At 45.1% G+C, this 17,796-nt stretch overlaps 1 protein-coding gene across 3 annotated transcripts in view; it reads left to right on the forward strand.

Annotated features, from left to right (window-relative positions):
* Positions 1–3,162, forward strand: part of LOC124233821 (rab3 GTPase-activating protein catalytic subunit) — a 126,300-nt gene extending 123,138 nt beyond the window's left edge. For 2 of the 3 annotated variants that reach the window (XM_046651054.1, XM_046651056.1), the window contains 2 exons: positions 571–591; positions 1,406–3,162. In XM_046651054.1, coding sequence (XP_046507010.1) covers positions 571–591; positions 1,406–1,642 — 258 coding nt within the window. In that variant the 3' untranslated portion in view covers positions 1,643–3,162. The remainder of the gene's footprint in view (positions 1–570; positions 592–1,405) is intronic. The other variant, XM_046651055.1, reaches the window with a different exon arrangement.
* The last annotated feature ends 14,634 nt before the right edge of the window (positions 3,163–17,796 follow it).

The following is a 17,796-nucleotide window of genomic DNA, read 5'->3' on the forward strand; positions in this document are numbered from 1 at the left end:
GATTTTAACATTTTTTAAAAAGTTATGAAATTTCACTGAATTTTTTATAACATGCAGTAATTTTATATATTTAAAACTTTTCCTTAAAATTACCCATTTTCATAAACTTCATCGTGATTACATGTGTCAGTGGTATATATATTTAAATGGAGTTCACCAAGTAAACCGCTGGTTGGATTTTGCTTCAGTCTTGCTCAATTGAGTAGCTCTGAGACACCTGTTCTTGAATTCATTGGATTATCTGTTTTTCAAGCCATGAGCATTCTTTTAGCATCTTAATTCTTCAGTAAAAGAGCTAGATTTCTGTTGAATCATTTCCCCATTAAATGACATGGTACAGCACCTGTTGAACCATCAGATGCATGAGTGGTGGGGTGTGTCTGCCCAATTTGGCAGCTAGGTGTGTTGTATGTGGTGTGTGTTTGTCTTGATATTCTTTTGATAGGATCATGTTCCTCAATGTAGTGCATGCTGTCTCTGAAATAATCTTGAAATCTCTTGTCTAGCTCTTTTTAAGCCATCTTGCTTGTTTCTATTTCATCACTGTTTCTTTTCTCACCCTTTCTCAAGCTGACTGAATCTTCTGATGAGGTAACAAAATAGCCTTTGTCCCTCATAGTTCCTTGTTCCTTCCCATCCCTCTAACATCATGAGGTCATTAAGACTAACCACCTGAACAGTCTGTATTTGGCATACCTTTCTTGCTGATGTTTAGCATAACATGATTTCATATTTCCATTGCCAAAGCAATTACTTTTCCCAAATCGATGGTGTTGTAAAAGAAATATAGTGATCAGAGAAATGAAAGAAGTGTAGTGATCAGAGTTAAAAATGAAGGCTCTAATTGAATATGTATTTTAGGTAATTTTAATGAAAAACTAGGTGCCTTTAATACTGAGAACTTGTCTTTTGTGGCCATTGCTATATGGACCTCTATTCACTTGTGCATCACATTAGCCACCCAGCAAACAAAACTAGGGTCCCCAGTTTTAAAAAAGAATGGAGATAAAAACAATCTTTCCAGACTCTGGAGAGAAGCAACTCCTTGCTGAACTGAGGACATCAGACTTGGACTTATCATTGCTAGAAGAAACATGTAGAAGCCAGTGCAGCTCCATTTTCCCTCTTCATCAGGTGTCTGAGTATGGCCCTCACTTTTCACAGCAGATTGCCTGGCAGTCGTTATCCTTTCTGTCTCTGTCACCAATTTATTTGTAATCTCTGGCTGCTCATGCAGTGTTTCAAGCTTCTTGCATTTTCTCTGTTGTGTTTTTTGAGTAATCCCATAACAAAGTTGACTGCTACTGAGTAATATAGAACATTTTTGTGTATTTATCATGTTTATTCATCTATCTAAGTTTAGCATTTGACTTGCTCTTGAATTTAGCATTTGATTCTATTCAAGGCTGCAGCCATGGCTCCAGCAGAGGAGGAACTGAAGAGAACTGGCTCCCCAGAAGAAAGAAGGCAGAACTCGGTGTCAGACTTCCCACCCCCTGCTGGCCGGGAGCTCATTCTGCGCAGCACTGTGCCCCGCCCTGCCCCCTACTCCCGAGCTCTGCCTCAGCGCATGTACAGTGTTCTCACCAGAGAGGATTTCAGACTCGCAGGTGCCTTTTCCTCAGATACCTCCTTCTTCTGAGTCTTCTGGAGTGACCCCATCTGTGGTTTCAGAGACAGTGCTGACCCCCTCTGTGGGAGGGAGGTTCTGCCAGACAGAACCCCAGAGGCCATGAAGAGGTCCTGTCCAGTTGAATGATCAAGAATCATACCAGCATCTGAAGGACTTTGGGGCGCCAAGCTTGGGTCCTGTTGTACCTTGGTGGGGGCAGAGGGAATGGGCTTGAGCTGCTGAAAGATTTCTGCCCCAAAGAGATGGCCCTTGTGTGGGGAGGTGGGGGACACCAAGAAACAGCAAGAGCTCTCTGTCCTCACTGTGGCGGGATTGGGTTCATTTATTCTTTTCTGTGACTATCCCTTAGGCTATTGCCTTGCATTCATAGTCTGCATAAACACTTGTTATATTTATTAGTATCAAGTATGCAAAATAGAGTATCTATTAACTCAGATTTCTGAATATTTTGGTGGTAGCTATTCCCAGAATCTGTTTTTAAATGACATTCTGTTTATTCAATCACCTGGGGGCCATCTTTATTGTACTAATTAACTTTTGATGAGCATTCTGAATATTCTAGGAGAAAGCCTAGAATTTCACATAGTTTATGTTTTTCCATATCACTGTGACCTACATATACCCCTTCTGATAAACTGTAATATAAGATGTCACTGCACATTAGTTTCATATCTATCTTGTAAGGCTTGTTTTCTTTACTTGTTTTAGTTTTGGTTGTCATGTAAGATAACCTGCAAATTGTTGTTTTCTTCTTCTCTTGCTGTACAGCATGCATTCTTTCTTTGTGGTTGCTGGCTGGATACTGTATTTAATGAAGTAGAGATGAGCATATGCTAGAAATATAGTCTTGGTACACAGAGATTATCATGCTGTTAGTATAATTTGGTATTTGTGCTAATGTAATGAATAGCAGATCTTTTCAGTGAATTATTTTGCTTTTGTATTTTAGTTAAAATGAAAATAATCGATGGGGATGTGTAGCACCCAGCATAAGGAATAACAGCACATTTCTACTTATGTGATGATCAAGATTTATTAAGTCTGTGTTGCTATGGCCTCTGTTCAGTAATCTTAAGTCTGTTTTTAGGCCTAAAATTTCCACTTTAATCCAAAGTGAAAAATGGTTATATGGAAGCATAGATCTTGCCTATGTAAATTTAAAGAATTAATAGAGCTGTGTAAACCCTGTGTTACATTATTTTTGTAAAAAAAAAAAGTGTGTGTACGTATATGTGTGTATCTATGAACACATATATATGTATATATGTGTATATGAAGCAGGGGAGGCCCTGGCTGATTACCTCCTGGCCTTCTCAGTGCTTTTCTCTGAGATGCTGGACTTGGTCGCTGCTGCGAAGCCACACAGATGCAGGCCGAGGACCAGGCGCTGTCCCAGGTAGAAAACATATCTTTCAAGCACGGAGGTTGTCTGCTTTCTAATGGGGAAGTTAGTAACAAAGAAACTTTTTACAAAGAGAGGTTGGACTTTAAAAAGGTGTTGTGAATCTAATAAAAAGGAAACGATTGCTTTCTCTGGTCAATTTCCTCTTCTTTTCTCCCATCTGGTGGACATTTTGTTCTCATTTCGGTTAGTTTTATGCTGGCTCGGGTCTTCCTAAATATTTGCAGCCGGCCGAGTCCTCTGGGGTCTCAAGAACACTCTTTGTGCCTTTTTAAAGTGGCAGTTACCTCACTTGCCTTGTATTATAATTATGTTTGTTATTTTGCAGATATGTTTAAGTAGCTACTTCGTATCAGGTCCTGTGCTAGGCGGTGAAGATAAAACAGAAACCAAAACACACCCCCTCTGTTCAGTGAGCTTCCTGTCAGCTAGGGAAAGCTGATACTACGTCGCCGTAAAATGGAGAGTACAACTCAGCTGTGTGAGCTGGAGGGCCAGCCCGCGCCGCATAATCGGTTCATCCTTTGGGAATAGAGCATAATGGACACAATAACAGTGAAGATAAGCTGTCAGGGGAGAGGTTTTTCACCCAGGCTTTAGGGATCGGGAAATCATTCTAGAGGGGGTGATTTCTAGATTGAGACCAGAAGATCAGCAGGAGCTGACAAGGACGTGGGGACGTATGGTCAGTTTCTTGCGGAGGCCTGCAGTAATGCCCCCCAGCCCTCTGTGGCTCGGCCCCAGTTCATTGTGATTGTGCCGCTGTTCCCATGAAGTGGAGTGAATTTTTCCACCCCTTCAATCAGACTTGGCCTTGTGTTTCTTTGGTCAATGGAGTATTAGTAAGTGTGACAAAGACTTGCACGTTAGGGCTTGCCTTCTCCTCCTGCTGGGAACTGAGGCATGCAGAGCAGCCTGCAGAAGGAAGAAGGAGTTGGGGTGGTTTGTTAGGCAGCAAAAGTAAACTGATACAGGCAGGGCTTGGAGGAGTGTTACAGGTAGAGGAAACAGAGCGGGCAAAAACTCACAAACAAAAGAAAACGAATCTTTGGAGAATAGCCAGCATTTCAATTTGGCTGGAGTGTGGTACCGAGAGTAGAAAGAGGCAAGGAATGAAGATGGGGAGGTAAACTGAGGTGAGATCAAGAAGTTCTCTGTGAGCCACAGCAAGAAGTTCGGGCTTTGTCTTCAGGGCGGTGGGGATGGTTGAAGAGTTTGAAGCAGGGGAGTGACCTGGTGAGTTTTAGACCACACTGTCACAGGGCGAATGGATTGGAGAGCCTAAGAAAGTATTACACGTCCTAGATCTTGTACTAAATGGAAGAGTAGCAATTATATCATCAGTGTTTTTTTATCCTCCTTTGTGCTTTGTAATGTGCTGCAAAGAGCCTGACAAATGCTTATGAAACCAACATGAAATGTCCTTGCTCTGGGGCCCTCCCACATCTATATATTCCTATACCATCAGCATAATTCAGATTTTTCTTCAGGCTGGAATTTCTTAAACTCGAAGCATTTATATATATATTCCATTCATTAGTGCAGCAAATGTTTATTGAGTGTCAACTACGTGCCAGGTATTCTGGGCAATGGGGATCCAGCAGTGAACAGGACAGATAAAAGACCTCACAGAGATAGCATTAAGGGACACTAAGTGTAAACAAATTATCTAAGGAGAGGGAGAGCGCTTTTCAGACAGGTGAGGAAGGAAGGCCAGTGAGGTGGTGACATTTGAGCAGATCGCTGAATGAAGTGAGGGACCTGGCCTTGTGAGTGTCTGGAGATGATTCCAGATAGAGTGTCGCAAATGTGAAGCCCTGAGGTGGGAGTAAACTGAGTATGTTGGAGGCACAGAAAAAAGGCCAGCGTGGTTAATGTAGAGGAAGTGAGAGGAAGAAAGGGAAGGAAAGAAAGTGGGACAAATGCACAAGGGCCAGATTATGCAAAGCCTTAGGAGTCTGGATTTGTTTTCTTGGTTGAAAGGGGAAGCCAATGGAGAGTTTTGAACAGGGGTGTGTCATAATCTGACGTTTGAAAAATCTTCACTCTACTACGTGAAGAATACACTGCAGAGGAAGGGGTAGAAGCGGTGGAACTTGCTAGAAGAGGTGCTGGTGGTTCAGACTGGAGTGTTTGCTCCGATTTGGTGTATATTTTGAAAGCAGAATGGACAGAAGTGGCTGATGGAATCAAGGAGGGTGTGAGAAAGAGTCAAGGTTAACTTGAAGGTCTGGGGCCTGAGTAACTGCGTGAGTGATGCTGTCATTGACACTGGGAAGACTGAGGGAGGAGCAAGTTTTGGGGGGTGATCAGCACAGTTGATCAACTGTGTCAGATGCCACGGAGACGTCAAGTAAGATGAAAACTACGAATCGGCTGGTGTACCTGTGTGTGCAGAGCACAAATGCATTGAGAGAGGTAATAAAATTCTTACTGGGAAAGAACAGAGAAAAGAGAAGTGACTGCCTGGAGGGAAGATTGGATCCCCTAACACTTCTGCCCCAAGCCAGGTGGCATTTTGCTTGCTCTGTACTGATTCTTGCCCAGAACTGGAGGGCACAGGGCAGGAGGGTGGGATACAGAAGAGGGCAAGAGCAGGAAGCCACTGTCTAGTCTGCTTCAAGCCAGCTCTAACCCTACTCCCTGCCCAACTCTTGCCGCCAGCTCCTTTGTTCTGGGCACGCAGGGTGATAGATAGGGCTTGGCACTCAACAAACACTGAGTGCATGCGTGAATGAGTGAACGAATGAATGAATGCCTCTTGATGGCAAAAGAAGCCCCACTGTTGTTTGGATCTTCTGGACTCTTTAATTTTTGGTCATTGGGCACCATGAGACGAAAACGTTTCCGAATCTTAGCTCCTGAAAGCTGGAGGAGTGCTGCCAGCATTTCTCTAGCTCTCAAAGGTGGGGCTTGGCATCAGCCCATGAAGTGAGGCTGGCTAGTTCTTGAAATACAAAATAAAGTGAGTTCATATTAGCACGACTTGTTTGCCAGCAGTTTTTCCCCTGGCAGCTTGTGATGTCTGACAGGTGTTCATGGGTAAATCCCCCCAAACGAAGAGTCTCACCTACTGCAGGGAGCATTCCTGGGGGGAGCTGATCAGCCAGGGCAGGCAGCTGAACGAAAGGCCCCTCCTTGACCCCGACCCAGAGGACGGGAATGCGCCAGGCTCTGATTAGGTCTCTAGGGGTGTGCTCCTCTGGTCCACTGTGTGAGGCCAGCCTTGGTGGCGTGGGGCCTCGCAGCTCTTGGCAGAGATCTCGACGCCAGAGGCACACTCCCCCTGCTGCTTTCCAGCTGAGCGAGCCTCTCTAAGGAAGTTACATTTCTTTCACATCAGGTTGACAAAAGTTGGACTTTTATTCATGCTCAACCATGATAGAATATTTGGTGTTTTTTTATTTTTTTAAGTTTGCAGGTTTGTCTTCGTTTTGTCCCAGAATAAGGTGGGCAAATGGCTTGTAAGAGAGACATGCAGGCTGGGCTGGCTCCTGCTGGAGGAGCTGTTAGTTGGGCACAAAGCTGGGGAGTTGACTGTTTCTGTACTTAGGCCTGTGGTAAAAGGTATTTCCCAGAGGAGAAAAAAAAGATCGCACCACCGTATTAGTTTCCTGTGGCTGAAACAGAGTATCACAAACCAGGGGCTTAAAACAACAGAAATGTATTGGCTCACAGTTCTGGAGGCTAAAGTCCAAAATCAAGGTGTCGGCAGAAGCATGTCCCTCTGAAACCTGTAGGGCAGAATCCTTCCTTGCCTTTTTCTAGCTTCTGGTGGTTGCCGGCAATCCTCAGCATCCTTGGCAATCCTCCACTTTCCTTGGCAATCCTCGGCATCCTTGGCAATCCTCGGCATCCTTGGCAATCCTCCGCATTCCTTGGCAATCCTTGGCACCTGCGGCAATCCTCGGCATTCCTTGGCAATCCTCCGCATTCCTTGGTTTCCAGCTGCAGCACTTCAATCCTGGCCTCTGTCATCACATGGCCTTCTCCACTGTGTGTCTGTGTCTCTTCTCTGGCAGCCACCCTACTCCAGTATGACCTCATCTTAACTAATTACATCTGAAATGACTCTTTCCAAAAAGGTCACATTCTGAGGTACTCAGGGTTAGGACTGCAACATATGTTTCTTTTGTGAAAGGGGGTGGGGATCACAATTCAACCCATAAAAGTGTCATTCAAAAGCCATCCAGCTGGACTGATGTCCCGTCAGTGGTGGTAGGCCATGGAGCCTGAGGTATAAAGCCATAGGCGGAGCTCCAGAGAGAGCACTTTCAAATCCCCGCCTTCTTGATCAGCCTCCAGACGCCAGGCTGGTACCTAACCTCCTCCTCTGCAAAAATGGAGACAATTAAGTACCCAACAGATGGTTATAAAAATTAAACATGATAATATCTGAAAAGTGCCCAACATGGTACAGGGTGGCTAGTTGTTTAGTAAAGACAAGTGGTTTAAGCTAGCTGTATTGAGTGGCACAGCTGTGGAGGAATAAATGATTAGCTGTTGGATACAGGCTCCAGTTTAACTTGAGGACACGTCTACCCAGCCAGCGTTTGCAGAGATGACAGCCCAACAGCCCCATCACGAGTGACTTCGACATCTCCTACCATCCCCTCAAATGTTTTCTTTTGATCTCTTTTTCCCCTCCTTGATCACAGGATCCATGGAGGAAGGTACATTTAAAGGCTCAGCAGATTTGGCGGGGCGAGGGGCTGGCGTGGGAAGTCAGCAGGAGTCGTCATGTGTTCCAGGCTAGGGAGCTGATCCTCAGCTCTCAGACGCGCTATCCACGTGGCTGGAGCAGGGAGCGAGGAGAGACAGAAGTGAGGCTGCTGAGGAAGCAGTCGCCAGTTTAAGAGCCTTGCCTGTCCTCTTGAGCTGGGCCCTTGTGTGAAAGTGGAGAAGGAGAAGCTCTGACATGTTTTCAGTAGAGGAGCAGAGGAGCCAGACCAGACTCAGACCATTAGGAACTAGAGTGATCCCCACAGGAGATGGCAGTGGCCTTGACCGACAGTGGTGGTAATGGGGTGAGAGATTCAGCAAGTGACATTGGCAGGACTTTGTGAAGCACGGGAGGTGGACAGTGAAGACGAGGGTAAGTCCTGGATGCCCAACTGTGACCCGAGAAGCTGCTCTGTCACAAGAGGGAAGCACCTGATGTGGGATTTGTGGCATGTAATTGGCTGTAGCACAGCCACTTGTCAAGAGGGCAGCCCCCACAGCTAGAATATGGTTCTCTCTGCACGCTAGTATGATCCACACGCTTTCTGTGACATGCCACACACTGGGCTGATGTTTCAAAAGGAAATGTCCGTTACTTATGGCATCCAGGAGTCCTCAGTCAAACCAGCTTGCAGCAACGAGGGAGAACGGGCGCCGTGGCTACGCACTTTAAGCAGCCTTCTCTGCACACGTGTTTGCTTACGTTAAACGTGTGTCAGAGAAGTGACATGGCTCCCTCCAGGGACAGTCAGACCTGACTAAGAAGTGATGGGACACACATCAAAACTTTTCTTAAGTTCAGCCACTTGACAGTTTGAGTAAATCCTGACTTGTCAGTGCTATTTATTCACATTTCTCTTTCTCAGCCCTATTTTTGGCCCAGAACACTCTTTATTTTTGTCCGAGTTACATAATGAGGGAACTGCATTCTTAGTAACCCACTGTCACTCCTGTGTTATCTTGCCTACGTGAGAAAAGGAAATATTTTTAGAGTGTGAATTTCCCAAACGTTCTCAACTATTCTGGGACTGAAGGCATAACGTCATGGAGGATAGTGGGGAGAGGGCCCAGCCTTCTCTTTGGCTGAAGTCAAGCCCTGATGCTTGGAAGCTGGGCTGGAACCCTTCCTGCCTGCCCTGTCCTACCCTGGCCAAACGGCTCCTCTCTGCACAGGGTTTTACATTTTACATTTTCAGCAGCTGGTTCAGGGTCCGCGCAATACTCTTTTATTTTCTTCTTTCTTAAATAAGATTGGCCCTGAGCTAACATCTGTTGCCAATCTTTTTGTTTGTTTTGCTGCTTTTTTTCTTCTTCTCCCCAAAGCCCCCTAGTACACAGTTGTATATTCTAGTTGTAGGTCCTTCTGGCTCTGCTGTGCAGGACGCCACCTCAGCGTGGCCTGATGAGCGGTGCCATGTCTACACCCAGGTTCCGAACCGGCGAACCCCTGGGCAGCCAAAGTGGAGCGTGTGAACTTAACCACTCAGCCATGGGCCAGCCTCCACAATACTCTTAATTGCTGTTCTTCATTCACTTGTTTCAGGATATTCAAAAGACTGGGGACAAACGACTACAAGCAATGAGCCTCTCCTCTTAAGCACTCTCAAGTGACTGACTGACCCCCCTGTAGGGGGTCAAACCGGGAGAGCAAAAGCACTTTGAATAGCTTTGAAAGGCTCCTTCCGGCTGGCCGACGGGAGGCTTAGTTGGATGTGGTGTTATAAGAAAGCCACTTCCCTACACAATGGAATACTACTCAGCCATAAAAAAAGACAAAATTGGCCCATTCACAACAACGTGGATGGACCTCGAGGGTATTATGTTAAGCGAAATAAGCCAGTCAGAGAAAGACGAACTCTATATGACTCCACTCATAGGTGGAAGTTAGTATATTGATAAGGAGATCTGATCGGTGGTTACCAGGGAAAAGGGGGGGTGGGGGGAGGGCACAGAGGGGGAAGTGGTGTACCCACAACATGACTAACAAAAATGTACAACTGAAATCTCACAAGGTTGTAATCTATCATAACATTAATAAAAAAAAAAAAAAGGAAAGAAAGCCACTTCCCTGCAATGGGTGTGTGTGGAGTTAGCACCGGATGCGTATCCAGGCTGAGCCGTAGGATGTCTGTAAAAATAGATCCGTGCCAAGAACCCAGGAGGCTCGGGCCTTGCCATTTGGCTGGAGAGCCAGACGTATTTCCTTCAGGCGTTTATGAGAGTCCCCAAGAATGTCCTGGTTGAAAACTGCTTCTGGAAAATGATGTACAACCAACCTTTGGGAAAAGCCGACACACCTCTAGGCACAGGGGTGCTGCTGGCAGGGGTCCAGGAAGGACCGACCCAGTCATAATGGGGACAACCAACTAAACAAGTCCTGTGAGTCAGGATATAGGTGACCCTCTTCACTGAAGATTTCATCCGAAACCTTTGCAAATAGCCAAATTATATCTATCTTAGAGCAGATAATTCTCCCACAGTTCAATGCACTAATCCAGAGCTTCTCAAACATGAATAATGTATGGCACCGCCTAAGGGAACAGCTTCTCGCAGACCCTGGCATTTGTCTTTGGATCACTTAGCAGCACTGTGATGGTAACCTCAACTGCAAATGTGGGCACGCCCATCTTCAGATGAGCCAGGGTAGCTGACAGTCGTTGTTTAGATTGTCGCTGAAATGAAAAAACACCTTTAAAAGGATCAGAGAACTCGAAAGACCCGGAAGACTATATCTTCGGTCGCTCGGTTGGGAGAAAGATCTACGGAACCGGTCAGACGTAGTAGCCGTTTCCAGGTGGAAACACAGCGCATTAGTTTGTTTAATACTCACAGCGCTGTGAAGAGTGAACGACACCCGGCTGACCTGTACACATCCACTCTGAGGGTTCACTGCCTCAGACGCTCCCGGCCCATGAAGAAATGCGCATGGGCCCATGGGTGCAGGTGTCCTCTTAGGCCGCCTCCCACCTCTGTGGAGAGGGCAATGCTAAGTTTATCTGTGACCATCCGCCATGCTCTCAGGGTGTGATGGGAGGAGCCGAGCAAGGTGGAAGCACAACTAGGCTACAAGAACAGCAAAGAGAAGGGGCTGGCCAGATGCACGGAAGGGTCAGAGGTTTAGTTCACTTGCACGTCTCCGAGGCAGCATGTGGTAGCCATGACACGTGATCACTTGTCATTTGGCTGACATACGGGCTTGAATCATGCCTGGAGGCAAGAAGGCTGGTGAGCGACTCTAGCTGACCACCCAGCATCTGCCTCTCTGCATGTTCACACAGGTTCTATGTGAAAAATTGGCCTTTTAAAGAAAGCAAGCTAGAAAGGGAAAAGAAGAGTTTTAATAAAGGGATGACTGAATGTTACGTCCTCCCAAAAATCGTATGTTGGAATCCTAACCCCAGTGTGATGGCATTAGGAGGTGGGGCCTTTGGGAGGTGATTCGGTCATGAGGATGGCGTCCTCATGAATGAGATTAGTGTTCTTATAAAAGGGACCCCAGAGAGCTCTCACTCCTTCTGCCACATAAGGATACAAAGGGAAGTCAGCAGTCTGCACCCCAGAAGAGGGCCTTCACCAGAACTGGACCACACTGGCGCCGTGATCTCAGACTTCCAGTTTCCAGAACCGTGAGAAATAGATTTCGATTGTTGATACGCCACCCAGTTTACGGTATTTTGTTACAGCAGCCCAAACTGACTGAGACAGGGTGGCTTTAAATTAAAGAGCGGTTTTCAAATTTTTGGTTGCTTCGTGATGCAGTTATATACAAGGACTATAATATAGCATTTAGTGGCAGAACTGTATAAATGACTATAGGCTTGTATTTACAGAATCATTAATGGTCACATATTTTTCAATTTTATGGGGAAAATTATTGGTTAGAGGGATTTAGTTGGGTTCTTTCGATTATAAGGAATAAAGATCCACAAGTAAGGATCCATGGGCAGCCAGGAGGGCCATAAAATGAAACGGAGCCATCCTGGGGCCTGACTTCGTGGAGTCTAGAGCCTGGAGGAGGTTTTTGGATTTTGGTCAGCCCTAGAGAAGCTTAGCTCCAGGAATTCACAGCTTCCCACCCTAGTGTATGACTGTGAATGCAACTCGGCTCCAAGTGACTGTCTTTGTGTCCCAGAACCAGCCAGCTTTCTCTTGTTCACAGGTTGATTCCTCTGGACTTTCAGCTTGTCGGGGTCCACAGCAGCCTCTCTTCCCTTCTACATACCAGCTTTCAATACCAGCTTCTGTTGCTACTAGTTCAGTCTTTCACTTTTCCAACGCTGGATGGAAGCACCTCATCTGCCCAGTTCATCTTTTCATCCAGGCTGTTGGGCATAACTGTGGGCCACTGGACAGCCAACAGATTAGCTTCCCCAGGTTGGCCTTTCAACTGTGGTTGAGAAATGCTCATGGAGGTGACGTGCCCATTGCCCTCCTAGGAGGGTCATGCACAGGAAAGAATTGTTTAGAAGAAGGTGTGGCAGGAACTCTACTATGGTTGTGTTCATGATTTTAGCTATTCCTGAAGGTTTCTACTTAACTTTTTATTTGGAAATTATTTCAAATTTAGAAAGTTGCAAGACTAGTACAAAGAAATCCTATAAATCCTTTACCCAGATTCACCTATTGTCAATAGCTTGCCACTTTTGTTCTCTAGGCCTAGTTTTTAATAAATCTGTGTTAAATAGAAATTATGAATGCCCCCATCTTCCCTCTGCCCACCTAACCTTTCCTCCCCCTGTGTTCTGATGGAGAGAAATGACAAAAGCTATGTTGGGTCAATTCTCAGAAAAAAAGTCGTCAGGACAGTCATGGAGCTGATTTAGGAGACATATTTTCAGATTTGAACCCTCGCTATCAGACATAGTAGATACGTGTTGATATTTTTATTGTATATTACAAAATAAATGCAATTCAAATAAAGTTTAAGGGTATATGAAGAAAATGGCATCCTAGGTACTCTGAAAAACCATACCCATAACAACTGAAATACTGTATAAATATTAAATGTCCTTTTAAAAGTATACTATGCAAATTTTAATTTTTTAAAAAGATGTAATTTACAATAGCAAAAAATTACCTAGCAGTAAATTTGGTAAAAGATATGCAAGTTTTTAAAAGGAAAATCATAAAACTTTATTGAAAGAAATTGAAAGGCATAAATTGAGAGATATGCCATTGTTCTTGTATAAAAAAAAGTTGGTATCACAAAGGTATCATTTGTCACCACAATGACCTATACAATTCCAAATAAAACCCCAAATGGGTTTTCTTGTTCATGTTTGTTTTTGGTGGAACTGGAATAGTTGAGTCTGAAATATACATGGAAGAGCAAGAGGCCGTGGACAGCCAAGCTATTGGCTATATTGTTCGATAAAGAACAATACGTTAGAGGTCTTCCTCTATGAGATAGACTTACTTTAATGCTAAAATAATTAAAAGAGTATGATATTGACTCAAAGTAGTTCAACAGAACAGATAGAGAGCAGAAACAGACCCAGACATCGGAGGAAACTGAAGTTCTGATGGAGACAGTAAGGCAGATCAGTGGGGAGATGACGGGAGATTAAACAAATAGTGCCCGGACAGGAGGTTATCCTGTGTGCCCAGAGGGAAAGGAAGTGAAATTGGATCCCTATGCCCCTCCCTACTCAAAAATCAATTCCTGGCAGATTAAAGACTCTTACGTAAAAGGAAAATATATAAAACATTTAAAATACTATGTGGGAAAGAAGCTTTAAAATTTCAGAGTAGGGTGGTCTTCTTAAATAAGACAAAAAGAGCATGAACCATAAAGGAAAAGATTGATAATTCTGACTACATTAATATTAAAGACAAACACCAAGAAGAAGGTGAAGAGACAAACCGCAGACTGGAAAGGATATTTGTGCACACCCAACCAACATGGATTAGTGTCCAGAGCAGATTTAAAAATCCCTCCCATGAATTGGTAAGAAAAGACTAAAAACCTATTAGCAAAATAGGCAAAAAAAGAGACAGGAACAAGTCTATCATAGAGGAAGAAATAAGAATGAACAAAAACTTAACATGTTTATCATCATTAGTAATTTGAGAAATGCGAATCAAAATCACAATGAGATACCACTTCACACACAGCAGATGGGCACAAATTTTAAAGATTTTATTTTTTTCCTTTTTCTCCCCAAAGCCCACAGGTACATAGTTGTATATTCTTCGTTGTGGGTCCTTCTAGTTGTGGCATGTGGGACGCTGCCTCAGCGTGGTTTGATGAGCAGTGCCATGTCCGCGCCCAGGATTCGAACCAACGAAACACTGGGCCGCCTGCAGCAGAGCGCGCGAACTTAGCCACTCGGCCATGGGGCCAGCCCCCACAAATTTTAAAGTTAGACAATATTCAAGTGTTGACAAGGATTTTGAGCAATGGGAACTCTTAGCCATTGCTGGCAAGAGTGTAAATTGGTACAACTCTGGAAGATCATTTTGTGTTCCCTCATAAAATCCTAATATGTACCTACCCTACAACACGGCAACCTGTTCCTGGGCATGGACTTTACGTCAGTGGTCCTCAAAGTGTGGTCCTCAGACCAGCAGCATCAGCATCTCCTGGGAACTCGTTAGAGATGCACATTCTCCAGCCGCCCAGACCTACTGAGCCAGAAGCTCTGGGGCTGGGGCCAGCCATCTGTGCTTGAGCAAATCTTCCAGGTGATTCTGATGCACATTCAAACTTGAGAACCACTGCTCTCCACAACATTTGCACATGCGCACACCGGGAGGCACGAGCAGGAATGTTCACAGCAGTGTTTTATAAAATCCACAAACTGGAAGCCTTGATGCCCTTTGACAGTGGAAAGGATAATCATATTATGGTACAGCCACACAGTGGTGACAATGAATGATCTAGTGACACGTATTAGCATGAGTGACATAGATTGAGTGGAACATGCACATCCCAGAAGCATGGAAGCAGTATGATTTCATTTATCTAAAGGTTAAGAACAGGCACCTCTGAACAGTGAGTTGTTAGGAATGTGTACATAGAGTATTCCAGTAAGAGAAAGCAGGGGGCTGGTTTACCACAGTTCAGGCTAGTTCTGTTTGTAGGGAGGGGAGGAGGATGAAATCGGGGAGCAGCATACAGGCTTACAGATACTGGGGAGATATTTTTTTTGGAAGGTTGGCCCTGAGCTAACAATTGTTGCCAATCTTCCTCTTTTTTTTTTCTCCCCAAAACCCCAGTACATAGTTGTATGTCCTAGTTGAAGGTCATGCTAGTTCCTCCACGTGGGACCCGCCTCAGCATGGCCTGATGAGCAGTGTGTAGGTCTCCACCCAGGATCCCAACCGGCGAACCCTGGGCTGCCAAAATGGAGCACATGAACTTAACCACTCGGCCACAGGGCCAGCCCCAGATAGTCTATTTTTTAAGCTAGGTGGTGGGTATATTGCTGTTCATACTATTTTTAAAAAGTAGTAGTATACTCAGTGGGAACTGAAAGTTGCAATCACAGAAGATGCAGGGCTGCATAACGGAGAGGGATGTGAGATGACTGGAGCAAGCCCGCTCAGCTTGCCGGCTGGAAGTTCTAGGGGTTTGGTTGTGAGATGCAAACTTGCCTGGTCCACGAGGCAGTTTGAGGTCAACTTTTGGAGGTTTTCTGCCCTGCCTTATATATCAGTGGACAATTCTGGATTTTATGATCCGTGGGACTTTGAAAGGATTAGGTGGGGAGGATCAGGGAAGGCCAAGACCCACCTTCTGCCTCTGCACTCGTGAGTCAGAGTTGTCTGCCATTTTGCCATCTGACCTCACCCTCCCCTTTCCGTCTCCTCTTCTCCCTCGCAGGATGTCAGCTAAGGCTAAAGCCAGATGGCGATGTCTTATATATACCTTTCTACATACAGTGTACAGTAAAGATATTTATTGCTGTGAACAGCAATTTTCTGAGACTCTTTAGTTCATTTACATGGACATGTCTCATTTACTTGAGACATTTAGAAAGGTCATCTATCTTTATAAAAAAATACCTTTGAACAAATATTTCCCTAAAATACTGAGAGAGGGTCAGTAGGTCCTTCAGCCACATGACGGAGGAGATTTAACCTCTTTGCAATAAGACCCACTGATGGGAATGTCTTCCCGAAGGAACGTGAAAATGTAACACTGCCACCCCATTAGTGAATTTCAAGTCTCTCAGTAATTATTTTGGAACAGATCATTAAGCAGAGAGAAAATTTGCTATTTGTAACCACATACTTATTGGAATTTGAGTTCTCAAAACACTGGATGACTCCCGGCAGAGAAGGGCAGCAGCCTGGATATAGAACCTGCATGTCCTGTCGGCCTCCTGCCTTCTGCCCCGCGCACTGAAGCTGATGACCCACGCAGGAGCTTGCCCTCAGCCAGGGGGCCGGGCGGTATTTTCTGACAGTCAGAGAAGACTTTCACAGGGGAATGAACACGGATGTAACAAGAAGCTGGTGCAAATCTGCATGACTTTTTTAACACCTTAAAGCAAGTGTGCACTGGTTGGGGCCCCCTCCAGGTTACTCCCTGACTTCCTGGGAGTAAACTGTCCACTTGGCTCTGCCATTAGGGACTCGGGTAGAAAAGTTTGTGAGACATTCTGTAAGTGAGAAGCAGGCCACCCAGAAGCGGGAGAGGGACGGCATGCCGCAGCCCTGTGCCCTTTATCGCCACAGCTCCCAGCTCCTACCAGATGGGGATGTTCTCCGCAAGGAAGGAGGACTTGCTTGTTCAGATCATCCTGAAATCTAGCTTTGAGGACTTTCACTGATTGGGAGAGAGGATGGGAATAGACGCTAATGTTGCCGGCCTTGATGGTGAAGCTTCCGTCGTGCCTCACGATTCATCCTGCCCGGGCCAGACCACTTTAAGTGGTTGGCTGGAAAACAAATTCCAACCGGGAACCATCACCCAGCTCAGTCAAAAGGGTGCGGACAGCTTAGGACTCTCGGACCAGTGCAGTAGGAAGATAAGTCCTTTGTTACCCTCCTCTAAAAGAATGGCAAATGTCCCTGGGTTCCCACGGAGAAAGACCATTCCCCCTTAGCAGAGTATCCAAGAAATCACACCAAACAAATGTCCTTTTGGCAGGACACCAGGTAATCAGCTGAAAGATATTCACACCTCTGCTTACAGTTCTTGTGGCTCGTCCTGGAAAGGGAGAGGGGCTGGGAATCCAACGCTCCCTCATTTTTCAGAGGAACAATTGGAAGACTCTCCGGGAAAACATCCTGAGTTGTTAAATTGATATTCATCATCTAGCACCAAGTTTACTAGAAACAGTAAGCTCCTTTCTAATTAAAGCATTCATAAAAATAACAAGGAAGGACAGAAATCTTGTCAATTAACTGTGATGATTCATCTGGTTGCTGCTAGTTCAGATCGATGGAACAGTCCCTATAGCAGACGCCTTAGTAGGAATCTTATAATTGCATTTGCTGAGCGCTGGAATTGGTATTTTGTTCTTCAGTTAACCCAATTAACCGGTTTTTAACATCCATGTGCTCATGAGCCTTTTCAGCAATATACCTGTCGAGATGTACCTGTTAGGGTCAAGGGCCTGAACCACAGCTGCTCAGAATCAGTGACAGTTTGGGAGGGGCAGAGAGTAGGATGAAAACGTTACCAACAAAATAATGGGCTCAGCTCCAAAATGAGGTCCCCAGCGAGCCAGAGCTGCCCAGGGAGACCTGCATGTCCCGAGGCTTAGCACGCTCTGCTCTTTAAACACCAGAACACACGAAGAGACCACAGTGAGGTGTAAACTCACCGATGCTCCTGTGGGTACTTTTATGCCACCACGTATTTCTGAACAGGGTAAACAGGAATATGTCTCAGTTCTTCCACTGGCAAAATGAGGAGGTGATGTCTGCCTTTTTTTTTTTTTTTTTGCCATAGAATTCCTAAGATTCAGGGCTGATTTTCAACAAAACTGTATGATAGGTGAAGCATATGCTTGAAATCCTGCTATTTGAGAATCCCACCCTCCTCTCCAGACTAGTCATCCAATTTACCAACTGGTCAGGCACACTC

The sequence above is a fragment of the Equus quagga genome, unplaced genomic scaffold (assembly GCF_021613505.1).
Source record: "Equus quagga isolate Etosha38 unplaced genomic scaffold, UCLA_HA_Equagga_1.0 252_RagTag, whole genome shotgun sequence".
Classification (NCBI taxonomy): domain Eukaryota; kingdom Metazoa; phylum Chordata; class Mammalia; order Perissodactyla; family Equidae; genus Equus; species Equus quagga.